Raw genomic sequence first — 18,553 nt, 5'->3', positions numbered from 1 at the left:
TTCAAAATGATCAATTTGATTTTTTTAAAAATCCGTTCCAAATAGCATGCTCTCTGTTTTACCTAAATGCAACGAAAGCTTATTATCAACTAACCACTCTGCACATGATTCAAGTACAGCACCAAGTTTCGTGGAAATTATTTCTGGGCTATTATGTGCGAAAAGGATAACACTGTCATCGGCATATAATAGTAATTTGCATTCTCCATCAATGCTGATTGCCATATCGTTGACATAGCATAAGAATAAAAGAGGGCCTAAAATACAACCTTGTGGTACCACACACGTAATAGTAGCTGGGTCCGAGTAGATATCGTTAATTTTGACTGTCTGATGTCTGTTACTCAGTTACTCAGATATGATCTTAACCATTTTACAAGCACAAATTAACGGTAATATTAGTTAGTCTCTACATCTTAATGTTCAAAACCTTTTACTAGACTGTGTGTACCTCATTTTACATGATCACATATACAGTACACACAAATATATTATATGTTTGGAAATCTCCTTAGAATAAAAAATAGATCCTTTCTTCAAATCTTTTAAGTTTAAATGGTAATCTAACTCAGTCGGACAATCATAAGTACTACGAAAAACAGAATGTAAAACGTTCAACTTTACAGGAAGCAGATCTCGGTAACACATGTTGTTTCATTCAGGGTGACAAATGGCGGTACGTTTCAGCAAGAAAACTAATATGTTCGTGTCGCACGCGTCAACTTGAACTTTCATCATCAAAAGAACATCCAAGTTCTTGATTTGCCAGCGCTTTCTCCAGATTTCAATCCCAATGAGCACCTCTGAGATCAGTTGGACAGAAAAGTGAGAAATCGACGTCAGCAGCCTCAAACGTTGGACCAGTTGGGAACGGCCTTACAGGAAGAATGGCGGAGGATCCCGATGAGGTCTTTGGCCGACTCATCGCTTCCATGCAACGTCGTTGTCAGGCTGTTGTCATGCTGTTGTCGACGCCATGGGTTCTTTCACGCGATGATCAATATAATATTTATCTACCTTGAGGGTGTAACAGAGAAATATCCAACCCTCGGATTGATTTTTTTGGTTAGGGTTAGACAACCAAAAAAATCACCCCGAGGGTTGGAGATTTCTCTGTTACACTCTCAAGATAGGGAAAGACATTTTCTCCCATCCTATTATTTAAGTCACAACTCCACCGACAGTAGTCTGTCAAGTTTGTAAACAAAAACACATGTGGGGTATGCATATCGTCATTCACTTTTGATGACGTCACAACTACCGATGACTCGTTTTAATGACGACGCAATTGAACACGTGCTAGTCGGCACGAGGCTATCTCACCCTAGGGGAGTGACAAGCTGATCTTTCCGGCTAAAACGGGAGACACATCTGTGAAGGGTGGAAAAATAATAGAATCTTTCCCTAACATGAGGGTGTGACAGAGAAATCTCCAACCCGAGGGATGATATTATTGATGTCTTACCCGAGGCTATACCTCAAGGTAAGGGATGATTGTTTTTCTCCCATCTTGTTTCACTCACAAATCTGCCGACAAGCGGTGATTGCATGAACTATAAGCGCCGATTTCATGTTTTTCCATCAAATTCAGAGTTGTCTTCCATGGTCTGCTGTACTGTTGATGTGACGTTAATGCATTGATGACGTGACGTCATACTATTGTTATGCACGAGGTTATCTCTCCCTAGGGGTGACAAACTGATCTCTTCTGGCTTAAAAGGGAGACACACCTGTGAGGGATGGGAGAAAATTCTGTGAACTTGATTTTTACGCACACTGGATAAACACTTGTGACGCCGTTCCACAGAGACCTTATATGAAAGTGAAGTTAGTCAATTGATATCGATTTTGCCAGTGTGAATTTACAGCATTTTCAAAACGTTAATAAAATACTATAAATAAAATAATTAAACGTTTCTTTTTAGAACCAGTATATATATAACCCCGACAAAATACCTATGAATGTCATGACTGGTGTGTTGACGTCATCAATATTGTGCCATCGGAATTCGTTGAACATTGAATATTGAATTTGTTTACGTGTTATAGTTTTGCTTCTAATTGGGCAATTTAACTGTTACTTTCATCCTCGATATCCAGGGGTTCCGCTCATTTTCACTCTCTACAACCCTGGAATATTGGAATATGTCATAGCAAACATTGGTCTCAGGTAAAAACAAGAGGCCCAGAGGGCCTGTATGGCTCACCTGAATATGTTTAAAAAAATTGGTATGAAGTAAAGATATAGCACTCCATGGTAGGTGCTGTAGGTACATATGAAATTTCAGAAAGATCCATCCAGTACTTGAGATATAGTGAGAACTAACTTCAAACAGTGCACCACCCCTATGCCCCTAGGGGGTCATACCCACTGTTTATACAAAATTGAGTCCCTTGGCCCAATGATGCTACAGACTAAATAAGGATAAAATCCCTTAATCCCAATGGTCGAAGAAGGACTTAAAGGTTTTACCTCTATTTCCCCTATTGGGTCCCNGCCCTCAGGCCTCTAGTGGGCCGGACCCACAATTTATACAAAATTGGTTCCCCTTCACTCAAGGATGCTTCAGACCAAATATGGAACAAATTCTTTCATTCCTACAGAAGAAGGATTTTAAAGAATTTGCTAAATTTCCCCTACTGAGCCCCGCCTCTCAGCCCCAAAGGGGCCACACCCACCGTTTTTTGCAAAATTGGTTCCCCTTTACCCAAGAATGCTTTAGACCAAATATGGACCAAATCCTTTCATTCCTGCAGAAGGAGAAGGTTTTAAAGAATTTGCTATATATCCCCTATTGGGCCCCGCCCCTAAGCCCCCAGGGGGCCACACCCACCGTTTATACAAAATTGAGTCCCCTTGTCCTAAGCATGCTCCAGACGAAATTTAATCAAAATCTACTTGGCCGTTCAGGACTAGTAGCGTTTTAAAGGAAAAGTTGACGGACGGACGCTGCGGTATGGCATAAGCTCACCATGGTCCATCGGACCAGGTGAGCTAAAAACTGACCAATCGCTAGGCTGATACCTGTCCTTTGAAGATTACAAAGGAGAGACGCCTGACTTCAAAGCCTGTCAATTTTTACCGTTACGGTTACGTGACCTCGAGATTATTTTGGTGTACATCAAAGGATCAAACTAGTCTTCTCGTCTCATCTTCAATGTGCTGCACACTGAGCCTTTGATTTTGCTATGACATATTCCAGGGGTGTAGAGAGCGAAAGTGAGTGTAACCCCTGGATATCGAGGATGTGTTACGTTTAAATCACTGAAGTACAATCCATGCGGTACTGCTGAAAACTGAAAACTGTCCAATATAAATTGAACATCACAATATCGGAGACATACAACATTCAAATTAGACAATCAAATAGTAAACTATTGACCTACTTCCAGTCTGTATTAATAATGTTTTATCACATTACAACATCAGAAATATTCAACATGAATATCAGATAAATGAAATATTCTAAAATTGACCTATTTGATGTCTCTTATTAATCAATTTCCCCTATTTAATTCTAACATCATGAATTGCATCCATCAGACATGACACTGCGCGATTGAAGTAATAATATACAGACTAACATCTATACATATCATAAATCCATTTTTATGGCCCAGCTGTTTCAAGCTTTCCACGGATATGTTAGGTAGGGAGTCTGACGAATGTTACAGCGTACATATCGTGCTATTCATCGAAACGCCTTCTCCACTGGTTGTACTATAGAAACCATTGTCATTCATGAAAACTGTAATTTATTATATTTCTTTTTAGACAGAGAAATCAGATAAACAACTGTATTGAAATCGCAAGTGGACATTGTTTAGTGGTCCTTTCTATAAACTCAATTATAAAGATTTCGTATGTTCATACATACCTTCCGCATTGAAATTCACATGAAAAAATGCAGTACTTTTTTTTCTTAGTAGTCAATTTTTTCTTCTCGTTATTTTAGTTATCAAAATGTAAACCAAAGAATCCTCAATAAAAAAAAAAATATGGCAAAAAAAATCTTAAGGTAGACCAAGTCCCCTGGGCCAATCTTTCCATGTATGTGGTTTTCGTGTGGTGGTCGCAACTATCTCCATGTTACAACCCCTGGACTAAGTCCTCAAGAGTGGGCCGATTCCTGAGCTAATCATTGTAGTATCATTATGTTCACCTTTTCATCTCAATCAAGCAGGTATATGTTTGTAGGGTGAGGATGTCTAGCGTTTTCTTGCTATAACCCAAGGCCTAAACCATTTCTTTGTACAATGTTTGATTCCTTCGTTCAAAGTATGCATATTAGCTTGGAAATCCAACTACTCGTTTAGGAGAAGAACTGTTTCAAAGGAGAATGTTGACTGATGACGGATGGTGCGCAACAGCACATAACAGTATCCATGCATGACTACCATGACTTATTAACCCATATCTAAGTTGAAAATACATAATCTACACTGGTTTTCTCTTCTCTCGTATGGCTATTTTCCCATGCATTTTGGGCAAATCTCAGAATTGACTTACAATTTTACCTTTGAACTTCTTTTGGTTTAAACTTTGTTTTATTCAAATTATGTTTGACAATACATCGAAGTGCATGTTTTATATTTTCTTTTAAATACAATGGAGTTAATAATGTAAATTGAACAGCGATAATATGTCATTAACAGTCCGGTCACAATAAATAAACAAGAGGCCCAAGAGGGCCTGTATCGCTCACCTGAATATTTAAGCAGTCATAGCAAAATATTCTCATTAAATATTATATTGCACTAAAAATATTTCCCTCACAAACTTTGTTGGCTCCAACTGTTGAAACTACCAGGAAAATATTATAACAAGATTCTATGTTTTTTGATTCTTCAGAAGTTGCTTGACATATTATTCCCTGTGACCCTGTAAGTAGGTCAATGTCATTTTCCTTCTCAAATTGGTAAGCTCTATTCCAAAAGCTACCAGCCAAATCTTATGAATCCATTCCTTTTAGTTCTGAGGAACAAATCCATTAAAATGTTGTTGACCTCTGTGACCTTGAAAGTAGGTCAAGGTCACTTTCATTCGCAAACTTTGTTGGGCTCTTTCCTAGGAAGCTACAAGCCAAATATAAAGATTCTATACCTTTCCGTTGTTCAGAAGAAGTCGTTTGAAGTGTCTGAGACATTTGACCCCTGTGACCTTGAAAGAAGGTCAAGGTCATTTTCTTCCTCAAACTTTGTCGGGCTCTATCCAAGGACGCCATCAATCAAATATAAAGATTCTATACCTCTCAGTTCTTCAGAAGAATTAATTTGAAGCTTTTGACACATTTGACCCCTGTGACCTTGAAAGTAGGTCAAACTAATTTTCATTCACAAACTTTGTTGGACTCTATCCCAGGAAGCCACCAGCCAAATATAAAGATTCTATACCTTTCAGTTCTTCAGAGGAAGTTGTTTGAAGTGTTTTACACATTTGACCCCTGTGACCTTGAAAGTAGGTAAAAGTCATTTTCTTTCTCAAACTTTGTTAAGCTCCATCCCAGGAAGCCAACAGCCAAATATAAAGATTCTATACCCTTCAGTTCTTCAGAAGAAGTCATTTGAAGCTTTTTACACATTTGACTCCTGTGACCTTGAAAGTAGGTCAAGGAAATGTTCATTCTCTAACTTTGTTGGGCTCCATCCCAGGAACCAATCAGCCAAACATGAAGATTCAATACCTTTTAGTTCTTCAGAAGAAGTCGTTTGAAGTTTTTGACATATTTGACCCCTGTGACCTTGAAAATAGGTCAAACTAATTTTTATTCGCAAACTTTGTTGGGCTCTATCCCAGGAAGCCACCAGCCAAATATAAAGAATATTTACCTTTCAGTTCTTCAGAAGAAGTTGCTTGAAGTGTTTGACACATTTGACCCCTGTGACCTTGAAAGTAGGTCAAAGTCATTTTCATTCTCAAACTTTGTTAAGCTCCATCCCAGGAAGCCATCAGCCAAATATTAAGATTCTATACCTTTTAGTTCTTCAGAAGAAGTCGTTTGAAGTTTTTGACATATTTGACCCCTGTGACCTTTAAAGTAGGTCAAGGTCATTTTCGTTCTTAAACTTTGTTGGGCTACTACCAACAAAGCTTTCAGCAAAATATCATGACTCTAGGCTTATCCGTTCTTCAGAAGAAGTTGTTTAAAGGAAAAGTTGACGGACGAGGACGGACGGACGGACGACGGACGACGGACGACGGACAACGCACCACGACATAAGCTCACTTGCCCTTCGGGCAGGTAATAAATAAAGATAAAACGAGTTCCACATACCATATCCGAAACAGGATGAACGGAGGAGTGTACTGCGAACCAAGATCGTTGTTCGCTCAGAAATATTTGTCCCTTATGGTCATTTTTTCTTATCTTCAATCCCTGGTCGGAAGGCATTAAGAGATGATCACAATTTTGAATCTCCTGGTAGCAAGTGTGATGATAATTACCGTTTAACTGATTCAAGAAAGGTTCAGCTTTCCTAACTGTTCAATGTGATTTAAATAAACCTTAATGAAACTTGAAACAATCTGTTTTCATCAATCCTTTTTTTGTTTGGCACCAGCACGGGTTTTTGGTAAAGGCAAACATTTTAAACGAAATGTATTACTGATGCACTTTGGTCTAGGACATGAGTAAACATGACGTTATCTAGAATCACAGAACAGAACTGTTGTTTGGTTTGTTTGTGTTTTACGTCCTATTAATAGCTGTGGTCATTTAAGGACATGCCGCTTTACTCCATCTTTACTTCCATTCCTTTCTTGACAGCAACATCCCTGCTTCCTCAACCTATGACGTTTACATGTCCTAGTTGATTCCGTATACAAGAGCTCACATTAAATACCATGACTGAAAGGATGGCTGACACACAAACACAGTTACCAAAGATACAAGTCGATGAAGAATATAGACAAATCCAAAGATACAAGTCGATGAAGAATATAGACAAATCCAAAGATACAAGTCGAAGAAGAATATAGACCAATTTTTGTTTGGTTACCATCATGATCTTAATGGACTCTAATTTACTTCTTTTTGCGATTCTTTTTCAACCTTGTGATTCCATGATTACCTATGCATAATTACTCTTAGGGAACTGAATGGTTGCTTTGGCCTATTTATTTAATATAGACACGTCTTTTAAGACGTAGTGGACCCTGACCTTGAAGTCAGTAAATGACTTATGACCATGAATCTATTGATAAAATAGCAACGGATGAGTATAAATAGGAACAGTGACCTTGATATATAACCTTTGTGTAGAATTTGATGAAAATCTGTTAAGAAAAGAACTCGGTTATATGCGAATTGAATCACGATGAGACAGGCCGGGATGAGATGGACATTGGTAACACCACGGAATTAGATTGATATCTAAGTCTGTGGTAACACTATATCCCCGAATCCTATTTTTAATGGAGGTTGGGGGTAAGAAAACTTGGATCTACAAATCTTGACCATGCTGTACATGAAAGAAAAAGAGAAGTGGGACCATTGATAATCAATAACCTCTCCCCACCCACAGGGACCAGAGAATTTGTTACAGCTATATTTGGACCCAAAATATAAAGGTCCAAATATAGCTGTAAGAAATGTTCAGGTCCCTGTGTCACCATCAGCCATTGATACAAAACTACACTACACTATCGGTAAACGTAATTTTTGACTTGGATTTAACTTTCTAAATCGGGGACAAAACCCTACTTTATATGTTCAGAAATATCTCCATGCCCTGAAGTGTTCCTAGGAGTTACAGAACTGATCACAGGTACTAGCCTCGTCCGTCAATACACCTATAATATGATCAAGGTTAATTGCCAACTCCGTCCCCCTAGTAAAATGACCCAGTTCCAGAAAACATGCGATTTTGTCATAACCGTTTATAGTATGACGCCGGGAGCAGAGTAGATCGACAGGAAACATTTTTTTCTTTAATTTGATGTATGATTTGCCACATATCATGCAGTATCATTTTCGGTAGACTTCATGAAACATCGGTAAATGGTCAGTAGGATGACACGCTAAATCCCTGGAGGATAGCGCAAAACCACACAGCATGTCCGCTATTCAATGTTGGTACAATGTTTCTACGAATGGAAACAAACTTACTTGTACGATAGTTCATGCCCTTACAATATCATGTCGGACACCCAAGTCCAGTTTTCAAGCTGTAAATCAGAATTTTTGGCAGTATTGAAAATTGTGTGTTACAATAATGTGAAATAAAACAAGGTTTCTCATTCAGTCATTACATTCTCTTTTTGAGATTTTGTTGATATGACTTAGCATTACAGATCACAATATGGAGTGTGTCATAGTTATATGTCGCAATATTTATTTAGTGCTTGCTGGTGACACTCAACACCATAAAATCCCTCTATACCAACTCTGTTATTGTGAATTAACTCATAACTTATATCATATTTTTCCAAAAGCCTTCCAAATGACAAGAAAGATACATATGATATAAATTTTAACATCTCTCCCTTCTTCAGTTTAGTAAACTCCGACAGTGTGCAAAGTAGGATATATGCAGTAAAAAAAAAAAAACAGCGGATTGACATGTGTTTCAAGTATGGCGACATCCACGCTTCAGCGAGATAACAGTCCGAAGACAACTACTGACTGGTTCCTTGCACATCTAGATACAAGGAACATATAGGAGGCCATTATGTCTAATCTTCTATTCTATTGATGCTCCTTCAAATTTCTTTGACGGCAACACAAATAATGGCAGCTTCGTTCTGAAATTTACCCATATATATAGATGTAGATTCACAGTACCTGTATTACCCAAGCAACCATATACTGAAGTTACCATCTTAGCAACCCGCTTCAACATTTCGTTTTGCGTATTTTAGCATTTAAACATTTTCCTAATACTATAACCATATCTTAACATTTTATTTACCTGGTCATCAATTAATTAAAAAAGATTATGTACAGCAGGTATTATTCGAGGGTTGACTAGTTCTGGGCTTGGTAAATGCAACAAGAGCAGTGCGAGCGGAAGCATGATACGCCCGTCAGACCCTTCTGCGTCAGACCCTCAGAAGGGTATTGATATATTGAAGCAGGTAGTGACATATATATGTGTTTACTGCCACTGTTTTGTTGGTGACTGTGACCTTGCCATTCATTTACTGTGTTTATGGCGCAGGCTATTTTGTGTTTCAGAATTACACTTTCGTGGTCAATGTTGTTATTACTAAAACTAGAACCATGGTTTTGAGGTAGGAGTCTTGGTATGAGAAGTTGGAAGGCTAAACAAAACCTGTTATATTTGTTGAACATGTTTGGTTTTTGTATTACCATACTAAATTTGAAAGGAATTCAACAAATAAATAAAAAGTTCTTGCATTTTCGATGGAATACCCTTATTTGGCAATGAAAAAGGGGCATAACTTTGCCAAATAGTGTTTAAATGTCACGATTTCAGAACTCATTCAAGGCATCCAGGTTATGAAACAACCAAGTAGTTTAATAAAGTTCAGAGAACAATTGTTTGAGTTATCATGTAAACAAAGAAAAGTTAACAGCAAAAATGAAGTAGTGTTGTTATGTCAAGTGTGATACGCCAAAACACAGAAAATTGAAACTCAGCAGAAAATACCGCAATATATGTTGAACATAACCATTGCTTCTAGCATTACCATACAAAATTTAAAAGGAATTGATTAAAAAACAAAAAAGTTCCTGAATTTACTACACATTGCCCTTATTTGGCAATGAAAGTACAGTGATGCTATGTCAAGATGGATACGCCAGAACGCAGAAAGTTGAAACTCGATAGAAAAACCTGTAATCTATGTTGAACATTATTGCTTCTAGCATTACCATACCAAATTTAAAAGGAATTGATTAAAAAACAAAAGAGTTCTTGAATTTATTACACATTGCCCTTATTTGGAAATAAAAGGGGGATAACTCCATTAAAAATTAATGTAAACTACCGAAATGCGAACTTTTCCGAGCTTTATTGGTATGCAATATGTGTACCAAATTTCATCCAGATATGTTCAGGAATGAATTAAGGCAGGAGAGCAATGACAAGGAAAAAAGTTATCGAACAGACGGACAACATAGCCCATACCAATACACGACCCGTCGGATGACGGGTGTGTAAAAATCAATTTTCAAAAAAAAGGACTTTAGTAAAGTTTCTGTAAATTTATAAATATAATGTATTTCTTGCTTTAGATGCCCTGTGTACATGTATATATTTTTAGATTTGAACTTCAATATTTTTTATTACTGCAATATTTTTTTTAAATGCGTCAGATGAAATGCTTTGTCTTTATTTGTTGTTAATTATATAAGCAAGTAAGGCTTTCACACTCTGCCCTGTAAATGGAAATGCTCAATTCTAAAACAAATGTATGTGACGTCACTTTAAAGACATTGAACCAAAAAATCAATGTCACAAACATAATTTATTCACACAAATACATACTAGTCTGTCTATATCAAGAATTGCATAAAACAGTTTATTGATCACTCCTCCCATAAAAATCTCGCTTTTGTACAAGCATTGAATCACATTCATTTAGAAATGTTTCTTCATAACAAGATTGCATTTGACTTCCTACCGCCATAGCTATTGACATACTCCCTATCACAACCATACTCATTGGGGTTGCCTTTGGTACTGTTTCTCGAAAAAAGGTCATGAATTCTGGTCTTTTTGATCCATAATACGGGACAGGATAGGTGAATAGTGCCCGGGCTTCCATTGCAGAAAACAACCAGCTGAGGGATATAGGGTATGCAACACCCAGGACTAGCTGAAGAAGTCCAAGTTTTGTTTCGAAACAAATTCGGCAATCCACCTCTCCCTTAATCACAGATGGTACAATCATTTTTGAGTAAAGTCCAAATATCAGGCCACTTGGTAGCACCAAACTGGTAAAAAATAATCCTAAACCCGCTTTTCCTGAAGTACCTAGTTTGAATACTTGTCTAAAGTGATGAGCAAAGTATAAGCCACCAGTTGAGGTTGCGGTGGCCATTACAGCTGGGGCGTAGATTAACGGTAGCCTGAAAAAGAGAATACAGATATCAACATCTGGGAATATAGACCAACAGCAATCTGAATTCTACCACATCTGTAGCCTGAAAAATAGAATACAGATATCAACATCTGGGAATATAGACCAACAGCAATCTGATTTCTACCACGTCTGTAGCCTGAAATATAGAATATAAATATATACATCTGGCATATTCTGTATTTGCGTATTGCAGAGTTATCTTCTCTTGTGAGCAGGCATTGATTGTTACGTCATTGGTTTGTGTAAGAAAATTACGTCGTTTTCTCAAAAATTGATGACGTTACTCTCACAAACAAAATGATGTAACAATCAATACCTGCTCACAAGAGGAGATAACTCTGCAATAAGCAAAGACGGCATAGACCAATAGCAATCTGAATTTTACCACGTCTGTAGCCTGAAATATAGAATACAGATATATTCATCTGGGAATATTCCGTATTTGCGTATTGCAGAGTTATCTTCTCTTGTGAGCAGGAATTGATTGTTATTTCATTGGGGTGTGTGAGAAAATTACGTCGTTTTCTCAAAAATTGATGACGTTACTCTCACAAACAAATGACGTAACAATCAATACCTGCTCACAAGAGAAGATAACTCTGCAATAAGCAAAGACAGCATAGACCAATAGCAATCTGAATTCTACCACGTCTGTAGCCTGAAATATAGAATACAGATATATACATCTGGGAATATAGACCAACAGCAATCTGAATTCCATCATATCTGCAATGTAACGATAAATCTCACAGGTTTAAACCAATCATTTTGGGACACGTTCAAATGTAAACAAGCGAGTCTTGTATGACTCGTTTTATTGGCAAGTCACCTATGTCAAGTGAGAGAACATTCATGTTTGCATATATTTAGATGTGTTACCTAAAAAGAAGGAAAAAAACTTCAGACATCTTAGTCTATTAAAATTCCACTGACCAATATAATTGTTCTGAAATAGTGTTTAGTAACGTTTACTGAGAAGTGTTGAGAGTCTATCAGGTGATGATTTCATTTGCTTACAAGTGATGCCAATAGATTGTGCTTTTAACTGCATATGCTTATATTTAAACATATCTGATTGGTTAAAATATCAATCAAAGGGATTAGACACAAGATCTCACAACTTACAAAGCCCTTCCAGAGAATGTTCATAATGGGTCTTTTAAGGTCAATACAAATTTGTTATTTTTTCTGATACAAACATTTACTTACACAGAACTTTTTTTTTCCTTCTTTAGTAATTCCAGCCTTTTCTTCTGGATTTTGGAAATTTCATCTTTCTCCAAGAAGATTGCCCCATCTGGGATAGCGTCCCCTTTTTTGTACCTTCTTACATATCCCTCCTCTATCCCCATTGTTGTACAAGTATTTCTGTATCACCAATCACTACATATCTGAAAATAAAGATTAGTGAGGTCAAAATAATAGGCAGCTGAATCTCATTTGTAGAGAACCAAGAATTCTGTGACTCTGCAAATCATACACATCATTGGTTATTCCCGCAGCATACCAGTCAATGTTGGATTATTTAATTTGTGCATGTAATTGTAGCAGAAAAGGAAAAATACATTGCCAGACCAGGTCATACACCCCAGACTCTCCAAAATGTAGGCAGATGATCAAACCGATTGAGCTACCAGGTCACCGGCTATCAACCTAGCCCAGTTTTCCATTGTGATTGCGATGCATATACTAGTAGCAAACTGAAGCATCTTATAGGGAGTAAATTTAGCATTGTGTAACAGGAGAAAGAGAAATGCAACGGCCAGCCAAGGATTCAAACCTGGGACCCTCAACTCTAGATGCACACTCTACCACTTGGGCTACCTGGTCACATACAATCGGCAAGATGATTTACCCAAAATGATCCACAAAAACACCTTAATGATAGTTTTCAGCTAAAAATTAGTTAACTATTTTAAATATCCTTGTATGCAAATACTCTATCATTTTTATCAAAAACCATATACAGATATAATTAAAGAAAGACTCGTACTGTAATATAGACACCTAAAGAGCTAAAATCACGTTGAATTTCCTGTAAGTGTAACCTGATATTTCATTCACATGTCTATAACAGGTTTTCACATTTTCTTTTCTATTTGTCAATTAATTTAATGAAGTACACTACGTACAAACCATTTATTACCATATTCTCTATTTCCCCTTTTACTGGAAGCATAACACTGTCTTTATTTTCAAGCAAGACTACTAGAAATTATGAACTAACTTACTGTAAACGCATATATTTCCATTGGGGTTAAATTTCGTTGTTTTTGTTTTGGGATAAATTCGTTGGGATTATATTTAATTGAATCAATTTTTTTTCATTATTTTTTTTGACACCTGGACAATAGGTCCGGTTTACTGTACATCACCTGTCCACTACGTCGCCAGCTGAATTTTTCACACCCCGCTTCACCCCAGTCAATGAAAAACAATAGATTGAACATCGCTCAATGGTCATATAATTTAGTCTAAACAAACAAGTGTGGTAGTTAACAGCTATCTAAAATGGAAATAATATTATTTTTTTAATTTTATAACAGAACTTCTGATAAGAAAATGAGCATGCATCACGGTTACCTTTACACGTCATATGAGAAAATCATGCTGATTTCATTGAAAATATTACTCCAGAAGGAAGACGTGTGTTTTTAATCATTTAAGCAATAATTTCTCTATTGCATTTGAAATATATTTCCCCGTTACTCTGTTGAAAAAGTGTCAAAATAGGGACATGCCGTCCTGACAGCATTGTGCCGGAAATCAATCCAAATATAACATTTTTGTTTTAAACAACTGATGATGACTGCTTTATTTACACTGATTGCCACGCTATTGTTATAACTGTATACCAGGGTACCCCTGTGCCTGTGACGATAATTACACTGTTTATCATGACTTGTGTCTAAGGCCAAAAAAAAGGGGGTCTGTTTAGGGTTCCCGACCGACCCTAGCTTTTTACCCCCAACACAAAACTTTTTGATGAAAAAAAAATAAATCATTTTTTAAAAACCCGCAGATTTTCGAATTTTAGAAGGTTCCTTGCCTTTCAAAATGGCTTCCAGCTCCGTGTTGGCATATGGAGCACAATTAGCCTCCAAATGAACCTTGTTTATGTAATTCTTTGTTTTACATACAATAGTAGGGTCATAATCACATGACCAAAAATATACAAAAAAAAAAACAAAAAAAAACAACAATATCCAACCTACCTACCCTAGTTTTTTTGCCAATGCAACCCTAAACAGACTATATATTTTGTTTGGCCTAAATGTAAATACAGCATGGGTTTGTAATCAAATTAATAGTTTATTTCATATTTTCGTTTAGTTTATATTTCGTGAGCTTAAAATTTTGTTGGGATTATATTTTGTGGTTTTTATAAAACCACGAAATAAACAAAATGAAATCCCCAACGAAATATTATGCTTTTATAGTAATCGCTTACATTTTTCATTTATAAGTAAATGGGCCTTGGATGTGTTTTTGAGTTATTTTTGGTAATTCTTGGTGCTTTGGGTAAATCCTTGTGTCCTAGACAATCGACCCAATACAGTATTCACCTCGAAAAAAAATTGCAATTTACAAGGTAACAAGGTATCCCCTTGTTAAGCATTCACCGAGTCACATGCACCAAATGAAGTAGGAGCGGAACAAGAGGCCCATGGGCCTGAACGGTCACCTGAGTCCTACAGTATTTATTTTTGTTGTTGAAATATGAGTATTTATTTTTGTTGTTGAAATATGTACCAATTTGAGTACAAAATAGCTAAGCATAACGTTAACTTAAGTTTGTCAGGACCATGAGCTGATCATTCCTAGACAGAGTTTCAGTTAAATCGGCGTATTAGAACTTGTTTTTAAGTTTGAAATAGTTTTTTCAAAATGGCGTCTGTGTCGGCCATATTGGATTTCTGATCGACCCGAAAAATAATAAACACTTTGTCAGGACCATGAGTCGATCATTCCTACAAAGTTTCAGTTCAATCGGCCCTGCAGAACTTGACTTTTAGTTTGAAATAGTTTTTCAAAATGGCGGCCATATTGGATTTCTGATCGACCTGAAAAATAACAACACTATGTCAGGACCATGAGTCGATCATTCCTACCTGGTTAAGTTCAATCGACCCAGCAGAATTTGACTTTAAGTTTGAAATAGTTTTTAAAAATGGCGGCTGTGTCGGACATATTGGATTTCTGATAGACCTGAAAAATAACAACACTTTGTCAGGACCATGAGTCGATCATTCCTACCAGGTTTCAGTTCAATTGGCCCAGCAGAACTCGACTTTACGTTTGAAATAGTTTTTCAAAATGGCGGCCATATTGGATTTCTGATCGACCCGAAAAATAACAACACTTGGTCAGTGAGATGTCAGTAACCTTCCCATGAAATATTAATGAAATCCCTTTGCCAGTATTTCAGCTTAAGTTGAAATTGTAAAATGTTAACGGACAATTGACGAAGACGGGTAGCAATAGGTCACTTGAGCTAAAGCTCAGGTGACCTAAAAATGCATAGCCAGATGATGATATGGTTTGAACCCGGGACACGACCTTGTTGCTTACAATCGACCCATTTCAGTTCCACTGCAATTGTATCATTATATATAATTTTTTTGGTTACGTTTTTTTGCCCTAAATCCTGTTCGACCCAGGTTGTTTCGCCCTAAAAATCATTAGGGTATTTTCTTTCAATTTTAGTAGTTTTAAGTAAAAAATTAAGTCTTCTTAGTCTTCCATATCATTAAAATCATTTTTTTTTGGTCTTAATTGTTTTCTATAAGTGTGTATGACAAACGGCAGCTGTGAAAAGCTAACTCCGCTCTCACATACTCTACATGAAATATACCTAACACCAATGAAGAAAGTCATCAATAAGTTTAGTTGATATATTGAAATATTATATTAACGTATCACAGTATTACGAAACAACCTAGGGTGAACAGGATTTAAAGCGAAACAACCCTTAGCTCAACAAGAACAAAAACTCCACCAGCACCTTCTGGACATCATAGACAACAACTCCCTCACACAAATAACGACAAAGCCCACCAGAGGAAACCACATACTCGACCTGACACTTACAAACGGACCATCAATCATTAACAAGACTGAAACCACACCACCTATAGGTAAATCGGACCACGACATAATCTACACTGAAATTGACGTTCGACTGAAAAGAATAAGAAGAGAACCTAGAAACATATACCTCTACAACAAAGCTGACTGGAACAACATAAGAAACGACCTCACACTTCTAAACACAAAACTAAACGAACAACCTAACCAAACTGCAGACAATCTTTGGAACATGTTCAAAACAACACTTGCTAATTCAGTCACCAAAAATATCCCTCAAAAACACATCACATACAAATCCAAACTTCCTTGGATAACACATTCTCTCCTTCGACTCATGAGAAAATGTAAACAATTACACATGAAAAGCAAAACAAAACATGAACTTATACAGAAATACAAATCAGCAAAATCAGAACTACAAAAACAAACACGTAATGCTTATCTTAACTACATAGAAAAAATGATAAAAGACCTACCAATAGACGAACCCAGCACACCCTCGCCTAGCAAAAAATTCAATTGCAAAAAACTATTCTCCTACATAAAAACCACAAGAAAAGAAAACACTGATATAACCGCATTAAGAAAAGACGGACAATTAATAACTGACACTACATGCAAGGCAAACATACTAAACGAACAATTTGAATCTGCCTTCACCACAGAACAGGACTGCCCCATACCAGACAAAGGACCTTCTCCACACCCTCTCATGCCAGAAATACACATTACAGAACAAGGCATCTATAAACTACTCAATAAAATCAACCCACATAAAGCACCAGGACCTGACAATGTACACGGCAGAATACTCAAAGAATTAAGTGACATCACAGCACCCATTCTCACAAAAATCTTCACCCGCTCACTCACTACAGGAACACTACCATCAGATTGGAAACACCCAAACGTCAACCGAGTATACAAAAAAGGAGACAAGTACAATCCAACAAATTACAGACCAATTTCACTTACCTGCATCACATGTAAACTTATGGAACACATCATAACAAGCGCCACAATGACACACCTGGAGAACAATAACATATTATATGACCTACAACACGGCTTTAGATCCTCCAGATCCTGTGAAACACAGCTCACCACATTCATACACGACCTCGCATCAAACAACAACATCAACAAACAGACAGACATCATCATTATGGACTTTGCCAAAGCTTTCGACAAAGTCCCACACAAACGACTACAATACAAACTCAAATACTACGGGATAACAGGGAACACACACGCATGGATTACAGACTTTCTTTCATTTCGCACCCAAACAGTAGTACTTGAGGGCAAACAATCAGACAAAATACAAGTAACCTCTGGGGTCCCTCAAGGAACCTGTTTGGGCCCCATCCTCTTCCTCATCTACATAAATGACTTCCACGAATACATGAAATACAGCACACTTAGACTATTTGCAGATGACAGCATAATATACAAGACAATAAACAACAAAGAAGACACATTAAAACTACAACACGACCTCGATGCAGCAGGACAATGGGAGACAGACTGGTTAATGCAATTTCACCCCGACAAATGTAACATACTTAACATTACACCGAAACGCAACAAAATACACCATGATTACAAACTCCACAACCACACATTACACAAAGTAGAAACAAGCAAATACTTAGGACTAACACTACAAAACAACCTACGATGGGACAAACACATAAACAATATCACAGCCAATGCCAATAGGTCCCTAGGTTTTCTCAAACGCAACCTGAAAATAAACTCACCACATATAAAAGAACATGCATACAAAGCACTAGTTAGGCCTAAACTTGAATACTGCTCTTCCATTTGGGATCCACACAACACAAACCAAATTAAACAAATAGAAAAAACACAACGAAGAGCAGCACGCTACGTACAAAACAGATACCACAACACTAGTTCCGTAACAGACATGATCCACACACTTCAATGGCCAACACTACAAACACGACGCTTATACACTAGAATTATCCTTTTTTACAAAATTATACACAGAATCGTAGCTTTACAGGGTTCTCCCCAGAATTTTTTTAAGCTGATATGTTTCATTTGCAACGAACATTCAAGACGGACACGCTAATATAATACCTTATAATACCTTATCAAACCTTAGGGGGGTGGGGGGTGTAATATAATGTTTAACAAGAGGCCCATGGGCCTTAACGGTCACCTGAGTCTATAGTATTTATTTTTGTTGTTGAAATATGTACCAATTTGAGTAAAAAATAGTATAATGTTAACTTAACTTTGTCAGGACCATGAGCTGATCATTCCTAGACCAATTTTAAGTGAGATCGGCCTATTAGAACTTAGTAGCAAAATAGCGGCCATGGCAGCCAAATTGTATTTCTGATTGACCCGAAAAATAACAACACTTTGTCAGGACCATGA

General features: G+C 37.0%; 1 protein-coding gene across 4 annotated transcripts in view; it reads right to left on the bottom strand.

Annotated features, from left to right (window-relative positions):
• Positions 1-10,413: 10,413 nt before the first annotated feature.
• The window catches only part of LOC110465312, an 11,779-nt gene continuing 3,639 nt past the window's right edge, over positions 10,414-18,553 (bottom strand). For 3 of the 4 annotated variants that reach the window (XM_021521039.1, XM_021521042.1, XM_021521040.1), the window contains exons 2-3: positions 12,260-12,441; positions 10,414-11,036 (exon numbers count right to left, since the gene is read on the bottom strand). In XM_021521039.1, coding sequence (XP_021376714.1) covers positions 10,487-11,036; positions 12,260-12,402 — 693 coding nt within the window. In that variant the 5' untranslated portion in view covers positions 12,403-12,441 and the 3' untranslated portion in view covers positions 10,414-10,486. Of the gene's footprint in view, positions 11,037-12,259; positions 12,442-15,162; positions 15,186-18,553 lie in introns of those variants that run through there. The other variant, XM_021521041.1, reaches the window with a different exon arrangement.

The sequence above is a fragment of the Mizuhopecten yessoensis genome, unplaced genomic scaffold (assembly GCF_002113885.1).
Source record: "Mizuhopecten yessoensis strain PY_sf001 unplaced genomic scaffold, ASM211388v2 scaffold11069, whole genome shotgun sequence".
NCBI lineage: Eukaryota > Metazoa > Mollusca > Bivalvia > Pectinida > Pectinidae > Mizuhopecten > Mizuhopecten yessoensis.
This window is presented reverse-complemented; position numbering and strand designations above follow the sequence as displayed.